The 20676-nt window shown below is 40.1% G+C and overlaps 1 protein-coding gene across 2 annotated transcripts in view; it reads left to right on the top strand.

Moving 5' to 3' along the window:
* The window catches only part of LOC119726974 (protein yippee-like 2), a 46402-nt gene that overhangs the window by 18488 nt on the left and 7238 nt on the right, over positions 1–20676 (top strand). For both annotated transcript variants that reach the window (XM_038198827.1, XM_038198826.1), the window contains exons 2-4: positions 1819–2569; positions 4349–4392; positions 6228–6336. In XM_038198827.1, the coding sequence (XP_038054755.1) occupies positions 2468–2569; positions 4349–4392; positions 6228–6336 (255 nt within the window). In that variant the 5' untranslated portion in view covers positions 1819–2467. The remainder of the gene's footprint in view (positions 1–1818; positions 2570–4348; positions 4393–6227; positions 6337–20676) is intronic.

Below are 20676 nucleotides of genomic sequence, written 5' to 3'. Positions count from 1 at the left end.
AATTTAGGCCAAAAAAAATAATAAGTCGGTCTCTGGTCAGCGCACGCGTCGATTTAAATCATACGCGTCGATCTTTTTTTTCTCCAAAATGTTCCGCGGTAGCTCCAATAGCGCCCTCTATTTCCGCACCTCAATTTTTTTTTACCAAAGAGCACCAAGAAATGGGAAATTGCACCAAGGCAAATGATCGAAAGCACCAAGGCAAATTATGGAGGACACCAATGTACATGAGGACACCAAAAAAGCAAAATAGTACCCACCTTGTCTATACAATCCAAGCTTGAAGAAAAAAAAAAAAAAAGCAACAAAAAAAAAAAAGCCGCGTGGCCGCGTCAATTCCAAAACTTTGGTCTGACCAGAGACCGAATATTTTTAATTTTTTTTTGCCTTATAAAGCAAAATATTCCATCTCAATATAGGACTCAACTTCAGAATTTCAAGCTACATGTACCCGTGCATGAACAGAATGAAGAAATCTCTTGTGTTTATACATGTGTTATTTATTATTTGGGGGTCTGATGACAAGTTTCACAAATATTGCAGGATCCATGCTGGAAGGGCAAATAAAACACATGCATGCTTTGCAATTATAATGCACATCTTGACATGTAAGATCATTTTGTTGTCATCTTATTCATTCATTTTGTTACTTAGTATCATAACACTATTACTTGTCATTAGCTTTTAACTATTAGAGATGCATTCCCCTTGCTATTTTCGAATTTCATCCCCATAAAAATGTCTTCCTTTAATTAAAGTGTTATTTTTCTGGCAGTAGGCGTACTAAAGTTATTCACTTTTGTATGAGACATGGCCAATGTTTACTGATTTGTATGCTTTTCCTGATAAATGAGGGCGCTGTTGCTGGGACGTCATTTCAGGAAGACACTGGGTGCATTCGAGTAGCTCACCCGGATCGACTCGGGTAAAGGCAGACAGGTTAGCCACGACAGCCGGGCTAATCGAACGCTAAACCGCAGGCCACCATGATCCTCGCGTGACGCCCGTAGCCGTTGCCGTAGCCACTGACAAAGCGCCCGTTTCGGAAATGGGTCTTGGTTTGAGATTTACTGCTTTTGAGTCAATTGCAAAACTAAAAAAAAGTTGGGCTGGAATTAAAGCCTCAAAAGTCGCAATGAACTCAAATGATTACCTTTACTTCAAATAAAGTTCATTTCTAAGTCCACTTGAGATTTCCGCTGTCCAGCAGCCATATTTGTCCGTTTCTTGGAATGATCAACGCATGCATGTGACATTTTTCCACCACTAACTCTGCTCACGAGCAAGGTTTGTGGTGGCTGACCCGGGTGAGCCCCGAGAATGACGTCAGGGCTAATTGGACACATCAGATGTTAAACATGCACAGTAGACTTAAATCCGTGGATAACGGGTGATACTCGGACTAACTGCCGTGTAGGTCTACTGAAACAATGACGAATCACCAAAGAAAAGAAAATTTGAGACAACAAAATATCTGAAATTCTGGCAAATTTTGGTGGTGAAATAGCTGTTACATTGAGGTTTCTGCATGAAATTACATCACACTTTTGCTAATGAATACCGGTATGTACATTTGCATTAGCATAAACACCAAAAGGGCACCAAAATGCCCTTAAAATAGCAAGTTGAAAATAAGGTTAAGTGGAACACAAAGGTGCATGTACAAGGATTGCATTAAAGATTTTTTTAAAAATTACATTACATGGACCCTCTAACTTTGATCACATTAGGCATTGAGAGAGTAAAAACAGCAAAAGCTCAGATATGTGTGCATCTATAGTACCGTACATTAATGCAAATTGTCTGATTTCCTTACAGGTTCTGGAGATCAAGAATATACCTCTTGTGTGTGATGCTCCTTGCACAACCATTTGGAGAGGCACACTGGCTGACTCTAGGCAATCTACTTTTTCCATATAAATATTAGTTTGTGTTCCATGTTACAACCACAAGACAAGCTCCCTTTGACGGGATGCTGTGAATGATGACATCTGCATATGCTCAGTCTCAAGAGTGATATTTTCCAGCACTACATGTAGTGCATGTAGCTGATTTTGACAATGAGAGAGTGGTATTGTGGCTGTGCAAATATTGCCTAATACTCTGAGTCTTTCGTGTCAACTGTTTATGTGAGCCTCTTCATGTCTGCATTATTCAAGTATGCATTGGTAAATAGAATTGGCTGTGGATTTCATAACTAGTGCTGTGCAATACGACTCATACTGAAACATACATCATCTGAGCATCGAGGAAGTTCACATGTGTTCTTATACACATGGTTGACATTCAACAACACTTCTTTGCATCACTGTGATGAATGTAATGATGGAGTAGTTGATATTACCTCTTCGGGACATACAATTTAAACACTACGTAACCTGTTAATGGAGTAACCAGGTGATGTCTTAATGGCGAAGTTGAATAACAGCATTTAGTGATCAAGCTCCCCTGTCCAGAAGCTGACAAAATGGTGAAGACATTCCAAGCATATCTACCAAGTTGTCACAGACGTTACAGCTGCATACACTGTAGAGCACACCTGGCTAACCATGACGACCTTATATCTAAGGTGAGACTTAGGTGGCCTTCATGGCTGATGAATGTTATCACAAAGCCAAGGATCAGGACCACACAAAAGCCTGCCGCACATTCCAGGCCGTTTGCTCAGTACGTAGCTCACAAAATATCCCTGTGTGCGATAAACTTTTGCTGATTTTTTTGCCTCTCGAGGTTGGGAGGCAAATATCTATCGTGTTTGATTTTTTTTTTGCCTCACAAGGCGAAAAACTCGGCAAGTGCGGTCAACCTGAGCTACGTGCTGAGCTAAAAAGACTAACTAGCCAATGAAATCACATACTCTGTACACCTGATTTGAAGAAATTTGGAGGGAAATGTTCCAAAGCCTGCTGGTGTTTGTCCCCATTATTTTAAATCATAATGTGCTTTCATTGGTCAGTTTAATAATCTGTTGAGCTCGGCAAGTAGCTCAGGTTGACCGCGCACGGGGACATTTTGTGAGCCGCATGTACGTGCTGAGCAAATGGCCTCAAATGCCATATCCCACATAGCAGTCAACAATTGTTTTGTTATTTCTTGTCAATAAGTGAAAAGACGAATATTTCTAACCTTGCAAGAAATAAACGAAATCACTGCGGTATAACCTATGATACCATAGCTGCAGGCTTTCCTGTAGGACATGAGACTGTGCGCTTGCATGTCTCAGTCACGAGTGCATTCGCAGGCACTATGCATGCGATCCCCTCGGTTTATATGTAGCACACCCATATGAGGTTTATTATGGAAAACAGTTTATATGCAAAGCAGTGGTTGTTTTTACCGACTGGACATGTGGCCATTATAGACTAATGAAATTACGGTATCCAAGCACACGATATAATGACAATTCAGTGTGTAACTTTGTTTGGTCACATCACACCACATTGGAATTGCTGCATGTACTTTTACATGGATACTTGCGTGGATGTTACGAACCACTGTGGTGTAAAAATCCTGTCGGCAGAATGGCCCAATCTGCCTCTCTTTACAAACACTTATAAAAAAATAGACGTTTATATTCATAAGACGTTGGTATTCATTAGATAAATTTGTTCAGATGTGGAGCTTTCACAAAGACAGAAATTCACCCTTTTAGTTTTAGAGGACGTTGCTTGTAATGTTTAAGGGTTTTTAAAGAATTTTATTATTTGACCCAAAAGATTTTCCACATACCGAGATTCTTTGTATCATTCATTCATTAACCCTAAAAGGGCCTGGTTATGTTGACCATCTCACAGGGGGGGGGGGGGGGGGATTGCCCCCCTAAGTTTTCAGCCATCAAGTGACAAAAAATTATGAAACTCAGTACATGCATAGAACAACATGAACATACCCAAGAAATTTTATGACCATAGGTCAAAGGGTTTTGGAATTATAGCTAATTAATTATTCATGTGCACTTATGATAACTCTGCTTTGTGTCCACTCTGTATATGGGAAATTCAGTTTTCACAGCGTGTAGGGCCGTAAAATTTCGCTGCACCACAAGCCGTGGTCCGAATTTTATGTTTTTGGTGTCAAAAGATGCGCAAGACTCTGCTAAAAAGTCAGGACAGCTCGGGTCGCGGGGGGAAAAAATTCAAGAGTATCACGGAAAAAGCCCCCTCAGCCCCCTCCCCTGGCTCATTTAGGGTTACCTTTTTGGCTATGGTCAGCTGATGTGAGAGTCGTTGCACATTGTTAGCTTTTCAGTCTGTTTGGAAATTAACTCTGCAGCCAAAAGATTTAGATTTGGTTTTCTTAAGCGTTCTCAAGTTTGCTTCTTTTCTTTTCTAATTATTTTTCTTTGCAGTCTTTCCAGGGGAGCCAAGGACGTGCATACCTCTTCAATTCTGTGTGAGTAGTAATTTTTATTGCTGCAGTATATTGTCAGCAAAACATTCTTATTATCAAATGGAGAATCAATGACATGTATCGTCAGACCCCCTAAAGCCACGTGGTCGTATTTCTACGCACTCCCCTTCGATTTTGTGTGTGACGCACATGCACTGCAAGGGTTACCCGCGCAGATAATGGATTAGCCTGCCATGTTTGTTCTTGACGTTTTCATCTATTCCCCAATAAGTGGGGAGTGAAAATCTTGTTTGGGAATGCCGTTCTCGTGTTGGTTCTCGTCATTCGAAAACCCTTTCTCGTGTTTACTCAACATGAGAACGGGGTTTCGAATATGCCCACAGTGAACGCAGTGTTACCAGCAACTTTTTGTGTGTATCATGCTTTATGGACGGCCACTTTACATTGTGTTTGTGTGCACTGTGCGTCTGCTCTTCTTTGTGGCTGTTGAGACCTGGACATTGTGAAAGAAAGAACAACAGTCCATTCAGCTTTCCATATCGTCGTGTCAGTGGGAAAAACTTGTTAAATTAAAAGATAAAGCAACTTCAGGAAGATGATATATTCGGAAACATGATAATATATTCGGAAACATGTATATGTTGAACTCTTTGTTATCCCGATTGATTTTAGATAAAAGACCTTTTAAACTAGTGAGATCAACACACAACTTTTTTTTGCTTGAGGCAACACGCTATATACTTGCGCCATCCCTAAAAACATCTCGGAATTGAACAGCATACAGTACTTAGTTTGTCCAACTCAAAATATGTTTTAACATTTCCTAAAAGAAATATTTAGATACCTTTTTGGAATCAGAAATATTGCAGCGACGTAGCTTTTGATGTCATCGCGACATCTTCATTCAGCGTTCCTGATGACGACTTGAGTTAGAAATGTTGTTTGGGATTATAACTTCGGTAGGGGGTTGCCCTTGGGAACAGGCAAATAGGTTTTGGGGTCAAAAGGTCAAATTCAAGGTCATCATGGTGAGTTTAAGCTTAATGGTTTTCAGATGATAATCTGCGTTAGAAATGTGATTTGGCTTTCTAAATTAAGAAGGGGGTTGCCTTTGGGTAAAGGCAAGTTGGGATTGGTTTTGGGGTCTCGAGGTCAAAGGTCAAGGTCACAGCACGGTGAGCCAAAAGTTAATGGTTTCCGGATGATAAAGTTCTGGACTCCGGCTGAGGGGTTTCAACAGCAATGCTGTTATTTTTTCATTTCCTAGGAATTTGTACCAAGAAAAAAAGAATAAACTTTTACTGAAATGGGGTGCACTCAAATATTTAGAAATGATAAATTTGCAGAGCAGTATATTGGGTGTGTGAGGTCACAAAGATAGGAATGTACCAGTATGGAAATAGAAGATCTGCCTGGATCATCAGTCACTGTAGACATTTCTATTGTGCTATTAAAACTCGCCACATTGCTGTGTCTTTGTTGTTTTCACCTCTTGATGATATCATCTCTCATCAAAAAACATTGAAAAGATGTCCCCATGGGCTCTCTGTTCCTTTTCCTATAAGAAATAGTTAATTGTTTTTCATCAACTATGAAAAGATTAAGAAATTCTGTGTTTTATTGTGTATTCACTGTGGGATGTGTTGTAGTGATGTATTTGATATTAACTTGAAGGAATCAAGTGTTTGAGTTACATAAAGTTGTAAACAAGTCAATTCACAAGTTCTCACAAGTAAAACTGGGGATGAGCACTATGAAAGGAATTTCCTTGTCAGGGTTCATTTGAATATCTTCAGATGACTTTTGATTGACTTGTGATCCAAGTATCTTCACTGCAACACTTGAAGAATATCACGCTATCCTTCGTCCCAATTCAGTGTGAACATTGCCTGTGGCCCTGCAGAGGAGAGGGTTTTACTGACGGGTTTGCATGCTGTCTCAGACATCTTCTGTGAATGTTGTAAGACCACCTTAGGATGGAAATATGTGAGTAACTTGGCAAGTTCTAGTGTATATTTTTCCAGATTTTCTAACTGTAAAAACTACATGTAGCTGTTACTAACTTACTGTTTCCTTGTATGTCAAATGAAACCAATACCTAAAACTGTCAGGTCTCGGGGATTACTGGGAGATAGAGATAAAGACAAAGGATCAAAAGAAACCGAAGTCAATCTCAAAAGGCCTTTCCACACTAGAGCCTCTCAACTCTGGTTGAACCCTGTGCAAAACCAGTGCCGTCCCGGGTGGAGTTTTTGATTTTTCAACAGTGCTTTCAACTACGCATCCTTTCAGACTTGTTTCATGCAAAGTGGTCTTATTTCGCTTGCTTCAACCGTGGCAAGAGTTTCAACCCAGGTTGAAAATCTCAACCCTGGTCTGGAGTTGGGTTTAAATCAACCCGGGGTAAAATCATCTCAGGGTTGACGCAGGGTTCGAGCTAGCCTTGGTCAAGACGTTTGTCATTAAACTGATTTGCATAAAATAGTGGTGGCATGAGGTAACTGTTCCCTCTGCATTTTTAATGCACTGCATGCATAGCGAGGATATGCTGCCGATCTTTTACCGCGTACGGACGAATAATGACGAACGCCTTGACCAAGGCCAGAGTTATAATAACTCGAGTCAATGTCTCGACTCGAGTCCGACACGAGTCACAATTTTTGGTGACTCGACTCGACTCGAGTCCCTGAGGGCAAATGACTCAACTCGAGTCACTACGAGCAAATGACTCGATTTGACTGGAGTCTCTCATCAGAATGACTCAACTCGACTCGAGGAAGGCTCATAAGACTTAAGTCCCAAAAATAAAAGCAAAACTTCGCAAAAATATTTCCAATGACTTACACCAGTGCCGGTGTTTGTTGACTTCACGTTAGAATGTTCGCGAATAATGTATACATGTATGTTGTTTGATCAGTGTCCCCTTTAGTTGAATGGCGATCAGCTGGCACCCCCTTTTATTTCAAATGTGGTGTCACCACATGTAGTAGCCCGAATGAAAAATTTTAAAAGCCAAAAAATGACTTTCTCTTTTGTGTTTATGTATTGTATAGTGTTCAACTATTTGTGACTTGAATTGACTCAACTCAACTCGACTTGACTAAACACTGTGACTCGACTCGACTGGACCTTTTAGACCTAATGACTCGACTCGACTCAAGTCGAGTCACTTCTTTAAAGTGACTCGACTCGACTTGAGTCATAAAAATCAGTGACTCGTTACAACTCTGACCAAGGCTAGGTAGGAGCAGGATTGAAAATTTTCAAATGTGAAAAGCTGCATGTTTGCAATGTTACCTCAACCCGGAGATTTGTCTAGTGTAAAAAGGCCTTTTCGAGAGATGTTTTGAAATTGATATTGGCATTGCATTTCTCACAATTGTGGAAAAATGGGTTTTTTTGGGGGGGGGGGGGCTGGGAGGGGGAGAGTTGTGGGTGTGGGGATGATTGGGTACCACCAGTCACTATTTTAAAATTGTTTACATTTTTCTATCTACTTTTTTTTCTGGACAGTATTCAGGCATGCAACTTTTCCTTAGATACGCTGATTTCCTCCTTTTTAATGCCATTACAAATTGAAAAACACTGTACAAAGTCTTGTGTGCTTTGGAATTCCCTTGCTTTTTCTAAATTCCCAGCTGCATTCCTGAGTATTTCTAATCAGTGAATTGTATAAACGTGGAACATTGAACCAAGAACCCTGAATTGGAGGGGTGCATGTAGGTATCACATTTCTAGCAATTTGATCTTCATTCATTTATTTATAACTTGTGAACACTTTACTTTGTAATCTGATAGACAAGGGGTTAGTTGAGGTTCAAAGTTGAATGAATTCTTAATGTAAACAGTTCAAAAGCCTCAAAATCAAAAGAAGCTCATTGTCTTTTAAACAAGTAAAAGGATGAAGATGAAACCTGGTATGAACACGAACCCTTGTTCGAAGATATGAATAGTTTGATGCCGTTACCACGACATCACCCCTCTGCACACAAGTTCACTATGGAGTCTGTACCTAAGTTAAGTCTTATGACAAAAGTGACAGGCTCAATAAAACATGTACTGTAATTTTCAGAATATAGGCTGTGCAGAGTATAAGCCGTGCAGAGTATAAGCCGCAGCACGCAAAATCTGCAAATTATGATATGAAGTTGGCGTATTAGCCGCTCCGGCGTATAAGCCGCACTGGCTGCAGTTTCAATTTTGTAAAGCCTCCAATTTCAAAAGTCAAAGCTCTGGACCAGTTCTTTTTACACTACACGAGGCCAAAAAAGTTATATCAAAACATTTACTCTTAAAATAAATATGTAAATTGACGATGAGAAATAACAGGAATTGCTGCCGGCTGGCCTAGCCAGTACCTAGCCTTAAAGTTAGCGCATGGCCCGGCAGCCTGTGCCAGCACGGCGAATGACAACATTTCCCCCCATCAATAAGAGAGTATACAACACACCATACCCTACAAATCTTGCTTTGTGGCAATAGATGTTGATTGTATGCGATTTGGGGTGGGACAAATAGAAAAAGGAACATAGGGTTTTTCTGCTTTACAATTTTTAAATTTTAAATTTAACAATTTAGTAAACTTGACCCCGATTGGCTGGCCAGCAGGGTCAAATAAATTTGCATGCTTGGATATCAGACATTGGACCGGAGACAAGGTCTCCGTGGACAACAGGTCAATTGGACTTGTAGTTTTCAAGATATACCGGTACCAGTAGGACAAGTGTGCACCTTCAAAATTACGTCGCATGACCACTGATGAAATTGAATATTACACTTTGGACGGCATTTTTTGGTAATAGCAGGCAACCATGTCAGATCATTCAGTCGTAGTGTGGGGAAGAAAATGTAGGTGGATGCCACCCTTAATTTGACCCAAGTATACCTAATTTGCATGAATTGGTAATCATTGCCATGTAATATTATTCCCATATTTGGATATATTTAACTGTTTCGGTGTGCCACTTTTTTCCCATAGGATAACACGTGTTTTCGTTCTACACAGCACTTTGGGACTTTTTTCACATGCGATCGACTTCAAACCTGGCACACACTGAGGCCACCATCTGAATATTCAGGCCGAATCATGACGTCATCATGACGTCGTCACATGACATCATCCGAATAGTGCATATTTTAAGGCCCTATGTCTACAGAACCGGAATTCCGATCAGGTTCAAACTCGGTATGAAAGTATTCCGGGACGTGTTATAGACAAAAATTGAAGTGACGTCACGATGACGACGTCGTCATGACGTGTGATTTTATATGAATTATTAAATTTTTCGGACCTTTTACTCATATCTCATCAACAGAACATGGTAAATTCGAAATTGTTTTTGTAAAAGGTTTGTTAGGTCATAGATAGTTGCACACAATTTCGTGAAATGTTGTGACGTCATCAAAAACGTGATTTTTTTATTCACACATAAGGGTATGTCCGATCGTTATGAAACTTGGTGTGAAGGTAGATAGTGATAAAAGCATTGAAAATCTGAAGTGACATCATCATGACGTCATCATCTGATTTTTTATTAATTTTTAAAAATTTAATGTTTTCTTCTAATTAACAAAACTTACATAAACTACGCTCCGATCGACTTCAAACCTTGCACACACTTAGACCACCATCTGAAGATTCAGGCCGAATCTTGACATCATCATGACGTCATCACGTGACGTCATCTTACAATTGTATAGTTTAAGTCCCTATATCTACAGAGCCGGAGGTCCGATCGGGTTCAAACTCTGTATGCAAGTATTCCGGGAAGTGTTATAGACAAAAATGCAGTGACGTCACAATGAGGTCATCATGTGATTTTTGCATGAATTATTCAATTTTTGGACCTTTTACTCATATCTCAACAACGCAATGTGGTAAATTCGAAATTCTTTTTGCAAAAGGTTATTTAGGTCGTAGATAGATACAAAAAAATTCCAAAACATGTGTCACGTCACCATGACGTCATGAATTTTTTTTTTTTTTTCAACATCTGATCCATACTTGACCACCATGTATGTAATACTCATGTACTTGGTCATTCGACTTGGATGAAACTCCTTTTTAAAAACAAGTTATTGCTAAAATGGTCGAAACTGCTCAGTGTTTGTCCACAAACATTTATAGTTGGCTTTTTCGCAAATTTGTGAAAAAGCCTTTGTTTTTGTTCTGATTTTTTTGTTGGCTTTTTCGCAATTTGCGAAAAAGCCTTTCTTTTTGTTCTGATTTTTGGCTTTTCCGCTGAACAGCGGAAAAGCCTTTGTTTTTGTTCTGATTTTTTTTCTTTCTTCTTTGTGATCTTTTTGGGTCCAACCCAAATCCCATTGACTTTGTACACGTTTTTGGTGTGACACACTTTTGACCTAAAACAAAGTCCTATTGCAATGAAACTTATCGCAGGTAAAGACCTTATAGTGAAGTTGTGTTCGAAGAGTGCCGTCATGATTACGTCATTACAAATGTGCATATTTTGAAGGTCAATATCTACAGAACAGTAAGTCTGATTGGGTTGAAACTCGGTATGTTTGTGGACCGGGATGTGTTATAGGTGAAAATTGGGGTGACGTCACAATGACGTCATCGTGCGATTTAATATAATTTTTTTGAATTTTGGAGCTTTAAGCCATATCTCGTGAACGCAAGATGCAAAATTGAAAATTCTTTTTGTATTATGTTTGTTAGGTAATATGTGTATGCCCAAAATTTAGCAAACAGTGTGACTGTTTGCAAACACGATGACGTCATCATAAGGGAAGGTCCAATTGTCATGAAACTTGGTGGATAGGTAAATGGTGTCACAAGTATGCAAAATCTCAAATGACGTCACCATGACGTCATTGGTTGTTTTTTTATGATTTTTTTAAATATTTAAAATTTTATTACACTTAAAAAAATTTACACTTTGTTTCATTGGATCAACGTCAAACTTGGTGCACATCAAGACCGCAATAAAAATATTTGCATTGACAGGTGTTGTAACGATGACGTCTTCATGGGACACGTGACGTCATCAAAAACGTGCATATTTTGAATTCCTATATCTACAGAACAGTACGTCCGATTGGGTTGAACCTCGGTATGTAGGTAGACCGGGATGTGCTATTGAGGTAAAAATTGAGATGACGTCATGATGACGTAATTGTGCGATTTTATATGAATTTTGGACGTTTTGGACCTTTAAGCCGTATCTCAGGAACGCAACATGCAAATTTCAAAAATCCTTTTGTTGTTGGTTTTTCAGGTAATAGGTATATGCACAAAAGTTTTTAAAATGTGTGACGTCACGATGACGTCATCAAAAACGCGATTTTCCCAAACGCATATAACAGAGGTTCCCTTCGTCATGAAACTTTGTGGATAGGTAGATAATGTCACAAGTATGCAAAAGTTGAAATGATGTCACCCTGATGTGATCATTTGATATTTTATGATTTTCTTAATATTTAAGATTTTATTTCGCTTACAAAAATTTACACATTCTTTCATGGGATTGACGTCAAATTTGGTGCACATCAAGACCACAATGAAAACATGTGCATTGACAAGTGTTGTTACGATGACGTCATCGCGGGACGTGACGTGGATCATGTTAAAAGGTGTATATTTTAAAGTCCTATGTATGTTGAGAAGTTAGTCCTGTAACTACAGTATGTTCTTGCATATGGACACACACAAAAAAGGATTAGAGGTTCGCGTTTGTTGTTACAAACGCAGAGTGGTCGGGTAGACAACTATTTTATGAAACACTGTCCAGTTAAAGTTTTATATAAGAACAAAGGATCACGAAATTAAATCCTTTCCAGGACAATTAATCATTTTGTTTAAAAAATGCGTCTTTAACGGTGTGATAAATTTTAGTAAACAATCTATGTACACATACAAGCTGGCTTGATAACGTCATAAGTCAAAAACGGGAAGTAATACTGATTTAGTTCGGAGTGGATGTTCATTGTGAAGTTAAATAACGTATGAAAATTTGGAAAATATAACTGTATGTATTCATAACACCGAACTTCCGGTTTGATGACGTCACAGTATTTGGAGGCAAAAGGTGAACATTGTAATGGTATCGTTATTAGGGCCAAGATATACGACATGGATCAAATGATAGAATTTTTTTTTTTAATCTATATATATAAGAGAGAGTTTAACTCGGCCTCCGAGACGATGTTTGCTCATGAAAGGATCCCAGACCGCGGGCTCCAGCGGCGCCAAAATCGCTCCACGTCCGTGGAAAAATGCGGAGGGTGTCTTCCGCCGGGTCGGACACTTCGGGTCGTCCTAATTTTCCCGTACGGACCGGCGATTTTTCGTGATTTTTCGTGACTGCGTTTTGCGCAGGAATTTGCCGTCGTGTGCGCTTTCACGTTGACTGCCTGGCCGCCCCCTGTGCTGGCTTTTTCTGCATGTCTAGACTGTGCGAGGTCAGCGAGGTCAACGTAGGGGTTGCGTTTACGTGTTCTACTCGGCCGTTTTGCAAAAGAGTTCACCAAACGTTAGTATGGGGTGACCTTGGTAAAATATTTGTTGTCCATGGTGCGTGGCCACCAAGTGTCCCTATTCTTTCATATGCTTCGCTTGCCGCCCCTGTGCCGAGTGCAACGAATACTCAGAAGGACTACACATTAGTATGCCTAGCGCAGTCTGACCAATCGAAAGTCTACACTGCGTGGTACTTCCCGGCTATGCGTAAAACCGTCACTGGCAACGCGTACTGCAGCCTGCTCCACACCCTGGAAACGAGGTTGAGTCTACGGTGCTCGCTATTTGAAGCACAAGCATGTGATGTCGCGTGATAGAGTGCTGTTGCTTCCATAATGTGTTTACAGCTCCATGCTTCCACCACCAAGGCTGAGCATTGTGAGTTCGCTGCCCGCCACGTATAATTCAGTGTCGTGTTATAATTTCGGGGGCCTGTTTGGGGTCAACGAAGGATCGATGCATTCACAAAAAAATCGACGAAAAAGTGTCCGACCCGGCGGAAGACACCCACATTTTTCCACGGACGTGGAGCCATTTTGGTGTCGAGGGAGACCGCGGTCTCGGATCCTTTCAGGAGCAAACATTTCTCGGAGGCCGAGTAAAACTTGCTCTTATATAGATGGTTGAACCAACTTCAATAAAAGTTAAATCGACTTTTTCCTCGCAGACAGTCTCACAAATTGTAAGAAGTTCAAGTTTACGTTTGTTGAAGAGTCCAATACTGAAACTTAATTATGACCTTCGTCCATGATTCAGACCGTTTGTAATTTTATGGTAACACTCAACATTTTCATTTCAAATGACACCTTTACGTTTTATTGCATTATGATTTATTGTCGAAACTGTACAATCAGCCTTCGCCTGTGTACTACGGTAACCTTTTCACTGCGTTTTCCAAATGCGACTGCCTCACAAAATGCCAATTTAACAGACCAATGGGAACATTTACAGACAGTTGCCATGCAACATAATTATCATGTGCGTAAATCGACGGGGGACAGGGGAACTCCCCCCCCCCCCTCCCCATTTCAAAGCGGGGGACATTGTTTGGGTCCCCCCCCCCCCACTTTTTCTTCCCTGAATAAAAATTGTAGCCTACAACAATGATTCTATTGCTCAGAATACATGTAGCTGATTCAATTACTCCAAACTCAAAACTTTAAAAGATGATCTTTTGCTAAAATTGGTTTTAGTGGTCAGAAATTGCCTCAGATCACACCACAGAAATTGCTTTTCTATAACTGCATGTCTCCTTAACTATATCCCCATTAACATTTAAATCACCAAATTTTCATCCCCAACACTACGCCCTACCTGATCTATGATCGGGTAAATCAGCTTGTTTCTAATATGATCGGCAAATTCTCATAGAAGTGACTTCCGGTCTGAAGACGTCATGAATTTGAAACCTTGCCAAGTTATCTGTGGTTAATCAAAGAATATCAAGGGTCGTTTTGGTAAAATTTGAACCTATTGTCTTAAAAGTAAAGAAAAAAAACAATATTTTATGTGCCGCTAGGGGGCGCCCTTCAGATGATGACGTCATCACACTGTTTTTTTTGTCAGGCATTCCTCACTAAACACTTTCATAATATGTCTGCTTCCGCTTTTAAATTGTATCAGGTTTTTGCTGCACTTCCGATTACACCGGAAGTAAAGGTCAAGCGGTTTTGTGTCCAGGGATAAGAAATGTTTCTCACGGCATAGTCTAGTACCTCACGAAAAAACGAACAAGTTACTGTATTTAGTTCAAAAGATATAATGCAAACTATTTTGTCAAAATTTGCCCTTAAATCGCTTGTAATGTTATATCTGATGACGTCATGATGACGTAACAAAATTTACAACATCTTCGAAACATGGTACAAGTTCACACAAGGTTTTGTGATCATACCGTAAACCATTCGGAAGAAATTGTGCTTTGTTTTGATTTCATGCTAACGTCTTCATTTTGAATTCACCTTACTTTGACCTTCTGGTAGACCCGGAAGTAAAGGTCAAGCGAGTTCACGTACACGACAAAAAATGTTTAGCAGTTAATGGTAAATGGTAATAATGGATCTGATTACAGAACACCACCGTCATTGATTATTGAGTTCAAGAGTTATAGGTGAAAGTAATTGGTCACTTTTTCAGATACAATCCCTTGTAATTTGACACCTGATGACGTAATCATGACGTCAGAGTAATATGCACCACTTCGGATAAGGCCAAAAAAAAAATTAGTTCTGCTTCCGATTACATGCCTTTCAAAAATAGGGTCGGTCGGTCGAAAAAAAAAAAATTTTGCCAATTTTTTTTATGCAGATTGAATGGGGTATTCAATTATATGCGAAATTTTAGCCTGAACTATTTCTATTGCACTACGAAAGCTATACACGAAATGGCAACAAAAAGTGAGTAAAACCTACCTTTAATTATTGTCAATATATTTACGTTCAATAATTTCAAAAAATAATGGAAAATTCAGGCCGTTCGCACCATATGCACAACGCTAGTCAAGACGCGGGGAGCTGGCCAAAACTCCGAGGTGTGTAATGCGTGCGTGTGTGGCGAGCGGCCCACCATGGGCCGTCAGAGCTGTTTTTACCGTCAACAATTTCGGGAAACACGCGGCATGTACATGTATCACTCCAAATACGAGTAGTGCGATCTCAAAATGAACTCCTGAACACAGAAAATACATACACAGACAAGCTAGATCAATTCTGTAAATAAACTTGCAAAAATTTTCTTTCTCCATCGGTGTTTTCTTGGCATTTTTACGATGTCGAATCCGACCAGTTGACAGTGGCCTGCACTGTACTGATAGCGCGCTATCGGTCACATAGCTAGCTAGCTATGGACTGGTTACCGCATTTTCATTATGTCTTCTAAATTGGCCCCTGCGCGGCGCGGCGGGAACCAGTCGTCGCCACGTGATTATAGTCACCGTGCGTGACATCGAATTGTGAAGTAGTTATATCGCGAAGCGAATTTGTAATAACGGAGGTTTCTTTGAAAAAAAAAGCGAATGTAAGTAAGAAAACAAATAAATACAAGCATATTTGGATGCAAAAGGGTTGTTGAGAGGTATTTTGTGAAGACAGAAAAGACAGATTTTATTTGTATTTATTCAATTTTTTTTTTTTTTTTTTTTGGAATTGCCGATAAAATGTTTAGGGTCGCAGCCTAAAAATAGGGTCGGTCGGGTAACCGGAAGCAGAACTATTCTTCTTTTTGGCCTAAGGGTCGATATATATTAAAAGTTCATACCATATACCGTTTAGGAGAAAACCCGCAGAGAAGTATTGTCCGGAAAAAAAGGAAAGAAATAAGATTTATGAGAACAAATCCAGACTCAAATACGGAAAAGCCCTATGTTCTGTTCATCGAACAGACATAGCTCTAGTTTTTTGGGGGGTTCGTCTTTTTGTGCCAAAAACCCCATAGACTTTAATAATAATAATAATAATAATAGTGGCATCTTATTAAGCGCAAACAGGTCCTTCACTCGGTGACGCTCATGGCGCTATACAAAGAGTAAGTACAAACTACAAAAACTATAAATGACAAAATTATAAATGACAAAACTACCAATTATAAATGCTAGGTCCAACACATATGAATTGCAAGGTGCAAGCCGAAGAGGAGATTAGAGTGTGAACAGGTAGGTTTTGAGTTCTTGTTTGAAGGAGATCGAAGAGGGAGCTTGACGGATAGAGAGGGGTAGACTGTTCCAGAGAGTGGGGCATGCGTGAGAGAAGCTGTGGTCACCCCAAGAGTGTCGGGATCGAGGAACTTGAAGAAGGGAGGAGTCTGATGATCGAAGCCTGCGTGGGGGGTGGTATGCCTGTATTGCGTTTTGTAAGTAGACTGGTGAGGAGCCATGGACTGCGTGGTAGACCAACAACAGAACTTTGAAGGTGATGCGTTTGTCAACGGGCAGCCAGTGAAGAGACTGAAGGACAGGTGTTATGTGACATGCTTTCTTGGTGAGAGTGACTAGTCTGGCTGCGGAATTTTGGAGGCGTTGCAGTTTATTTAGCTGTTGTTGAGGGAGACTTACAAATATGGAGTTGCAGAAATCAAGGCGTGAAGAAATGAGAGGGTGGACTAGTTGTTCAGTTGCATTCCGACTCAGGTACTTGCGAACCAAACCAAGGTTGCGAAGTTGGTATCTGATTGACCTAGACACATGGGAAACGTGGTCATGGAAGGACATATTGGTGTCGAAGATGACACCAAGATTGCGAGTTTTGGCAGATGAGTAGATACTGCTAGTGCCCACTTGGACATGAAAACCCTTCGTATCCAATTTGCCAAGCATTTGTTTGAGCCCAGAAGAATGAGTTCAGACTTCAAGTGGTTGAGTTTTAGACCGCTAGAGTCCATCCACGTGTTGATGTCTTTGATGCATGCCTCCAGTTGTTTTGCTGCGGATGACATTGCAATGCCAGATGGTGGGAAAGAAACATACAGCTGTATGTCGTGGGCATAACAATGGTATTTGATGTTGTGCGCGTTAATGATATTACCTACAGGTTGAAGATATATTGAAAACAAGAGAGGACCACCGACTGATCCCTGGGGGACACCATAAGCAAGATGGCTAGCTTCAGACTTTGCATTTCCGATGCATACACGCTGAGAGCGATTTGTCAGATAGGACATGAACCACTGCAAAGCTGTTCTGCTGACTCCCAACGAGCATAACTGATCGATGAGAATACGATGGTCTACCGTGTCAAATGCTGAGGACATGTCAAGCAGAACAAGGGCTGTGATGTTTCCATTATCCATTTGTTGAAGTACGTTGTCCGTTAAATTTGTGAAAAGGGTTTCTACGCTATGATTCGAACGGTATGCTGATTGATTGCTGTCAAGTAGCGAATGTTCCTGCAAATGATCTGAGAGACGAGAGAATGCCACACGTTCCAAGACTTTGGAGAGATATGGTAGGTTGGATATTGGACGGTAACTCTGCAAGGAATTTGTGTCCATACCAGGTTTCTTTAATGTTGGTCAAACAATCGCTCTCTTTAGGACTTCAGGAACGACTCCAGTATCCAAGCTCACATTGATGATCTTAGTGATGACTGGAGTAATGGCAGACATTGGCAGACTTTGTACACGATTTTTGTACACGCCACTTTTGGCATTGAACTTCGTCACACATCGTTCAAATTAAGCATGCATTGTCCTTATGGCAAAGTTGTGTCCCGAAGAGTGACGTCATGATTACGTCATCAGGGGTCACTTGACGTCATCACAAACATGCATATTTTGAAGTCCTACATGTATCTGCAGAACTGTAAGTCCGATTGGGCTGAAACTTGGTATGCAGTCCTTCATTTTTAAGGAGCGCGATCGCGCAAGCGCTCCTACTGCGCTCCTCGACTGTCTCGAAGGAGCGCCAAAAACAGCGCTCCTCAGAAATCCAAAAGAGGGCTCGTCAAACACGGGAAGTTTAAAAATAAGAAGTGATAAAAACGCAAAGGATTTTAAGTTTTAAGCTACGCGTATTTTTCGTTGGTATAATGCCCAAACTCACGTTATAATATGCCGCTGGACATCGCTAAAAATGAACGAACACCGAGCTCGTACGTACTGTATAAGATCGTGTGTGTACAGCGGTTGTATACTGTGCGTGCACAATCTGCGTATCGCATAGAGCTGCATGAAAACACGTGGGCCCGTCAGGTGCGGTTCTACGGGGGGGCTAGGGGGGGCTTTAGCCCCCCCAAAATAAATTCCGTAAAAAGAAATTGCATTAGCAAAAAGAAGGATTGGAATGTACATGCGAACGGTCTCCCCCTAAAGAAATAGTCGTGACAATGGTGCATTTGTATTTAATATAGTGTGAATGATTTTAGGATTTTATTGGCGCTCCCCATTGAAAATATGGCATGATCCCCCCACCTATTGATTTTCGGAGGCCTAAGTGTCTGGAGAAATGAATTTATTTTGAGGAAGTTTTACTGGTATGTGAAGTGAAACGATGCAGCGTGTTTCACCGAAATCCTATTCCGTAAAACGAGTCTCATTGCCGGCCCACCACACACAGTGCATCACAAACGCTCGTACTAGTGCGAAGTTCAGACGTTGTTAGCCAGTTTCTCGTCGTGACTAGCATTGTGTATATGGCATACTTGACCTGCATTTTCCATTATTTTTAAGATTATCGACGGCAGATATTTTCGATAAAACTTAAGGCAAGTTTGTGTCATTTTGAGGCCCTTTTTGTATAGCTTTCGTAGAGCAATTGAAATAGTTCAGGCTGAAAATTTCATATAATTTTAACGAATCTGAAAGCAAATATTCAGTTGCTTTATGTGCCGTTTATTAACTCTCCATTTTCCAAGTATAATCAAGTGATGAACCAACTGACAACTGTATTAAAAAATGAAAGCCTAAGCAGTGGTCAAACCTTTTATTAATCTCCATTTAGTTAGTTTTAAAAATAAATTTTACCTTGTCTTACAGTTACAAAAAACGAAAAAGTAACGCAACTTGAGGATATGTTATTATGCAAAAACTAATAATAATGCAGCCCCTTGAATAAATCCTTATATTCAAAATAAAACAAAAACAATGGTAACCCGTCGTTTTACCGCTGTTTATCCGTAGATTTTAAGGAGACCGATTTGCTCTCCTCAAATATTTGAGGAGAGCGATTTATAGCTCTCCTGGATTTTCTTTAAATGAAGGACTGGGTATGTGGGTAGACCGGGATGTGTTATAGATAAAAAATGAGGTGACGTCATGATGACGTCATCATGCGATTTTCTATGAATATTTTAATTTTTAGACCTTTTAGCCATATCTCAAGAATGCAACATGCAAAATTCAAAAAAAAAATTGTATTTGGTTTGTTAGGTAATAGGTATTTGCATACAATGTTGAAAAATGTGTGACGTCATCATGACGTCTTCAAAAATGTGATTTTTCAAAACACATATGAGAAAAGGTCCGATCGTCATGAAACTTGGTGGGTAGGTAGATAATGATACTAGTATGCAAATTCCGAAGTGACGTCACGATGACGTCATCGTTTGATTTTTTATGATTTTTTAAATTTTTATAATTTTATTCTGCTTCCAAAATTGCACACTTTCATTCATCGGATTGACTTTAAACTTGATTCAAACGAAGACTACAATGACAAAATGTGCAATCTGAGGAGGGTTTTCAAAATGACATCATCGCGGGGCATGCATGGGCATCAATCCTGGGGGGACAGGGGGACATGTCTCCCCACTTTTTGCAGGGTGGGGGACACAATATCAAATGTCCCCCTCAGATTTTTGAACTCGTGTCTCATTTACAGGGCCCTAATATGTACTACAACGTATAAGAAAATATTGTTTAAAGTGGTCAGAAATTGCCTCAGATCACACCGCAGAGCATTTAAAATCCAAAAATTTTCAGGGCCCTTAAGCAGGCCGCAAATTTTTTCTCCCAAACAACTCTGCATACATGGTTATTTAGCACCCTCTACGATACTATTATGATACGCACGCAGGTATATAATTATTTGTTTCCCCACGATTAGCAGAGCAGTGCGACAGTTCAGTTGATAGAGAGTAGGGTATTACACCGCGAGGTTGCGGATTTGAAACTTGGTTTATCATCCGGATTTTTCCTTTTCCAACCTGAGGCTTTGGAGGATTTAAAGGGAAATAAAGTCCGAATTTCATAACGTTGAAATTAACTTTTTTTCTAATTTCATATTTTCTTCTCATGTTTTTATATAAGTTCAAAACGCCATAGCGTACACCCATATGCGGATGTTGTTTGGGAGAAAAGAATTTGCGGGCCCCGAACCCTATGCCTTTAGCTGACCCTGATAGAAAATTGATGCC

Source organism: Patiria miniata, unplaced genomic scaffold (genome assembly GCF_015706575.1).
Source record: "Patiria miniata isolate m_02_andy unplaced genomic scaffold, ASM1570657v1 HiC_scaffold_2, whole genome shotgun sequence".
Lineage (NCBI taxonomy): Eukaryota > Metazoa > Echinodermata > Asteroidea > Valvatida > Asterinidae > Patiria > Patiria miniata.
Note: the sequence above shows the minus strand (reverse complement) of the source record. Positions and strands in the feature narration are given on the sequence as shown.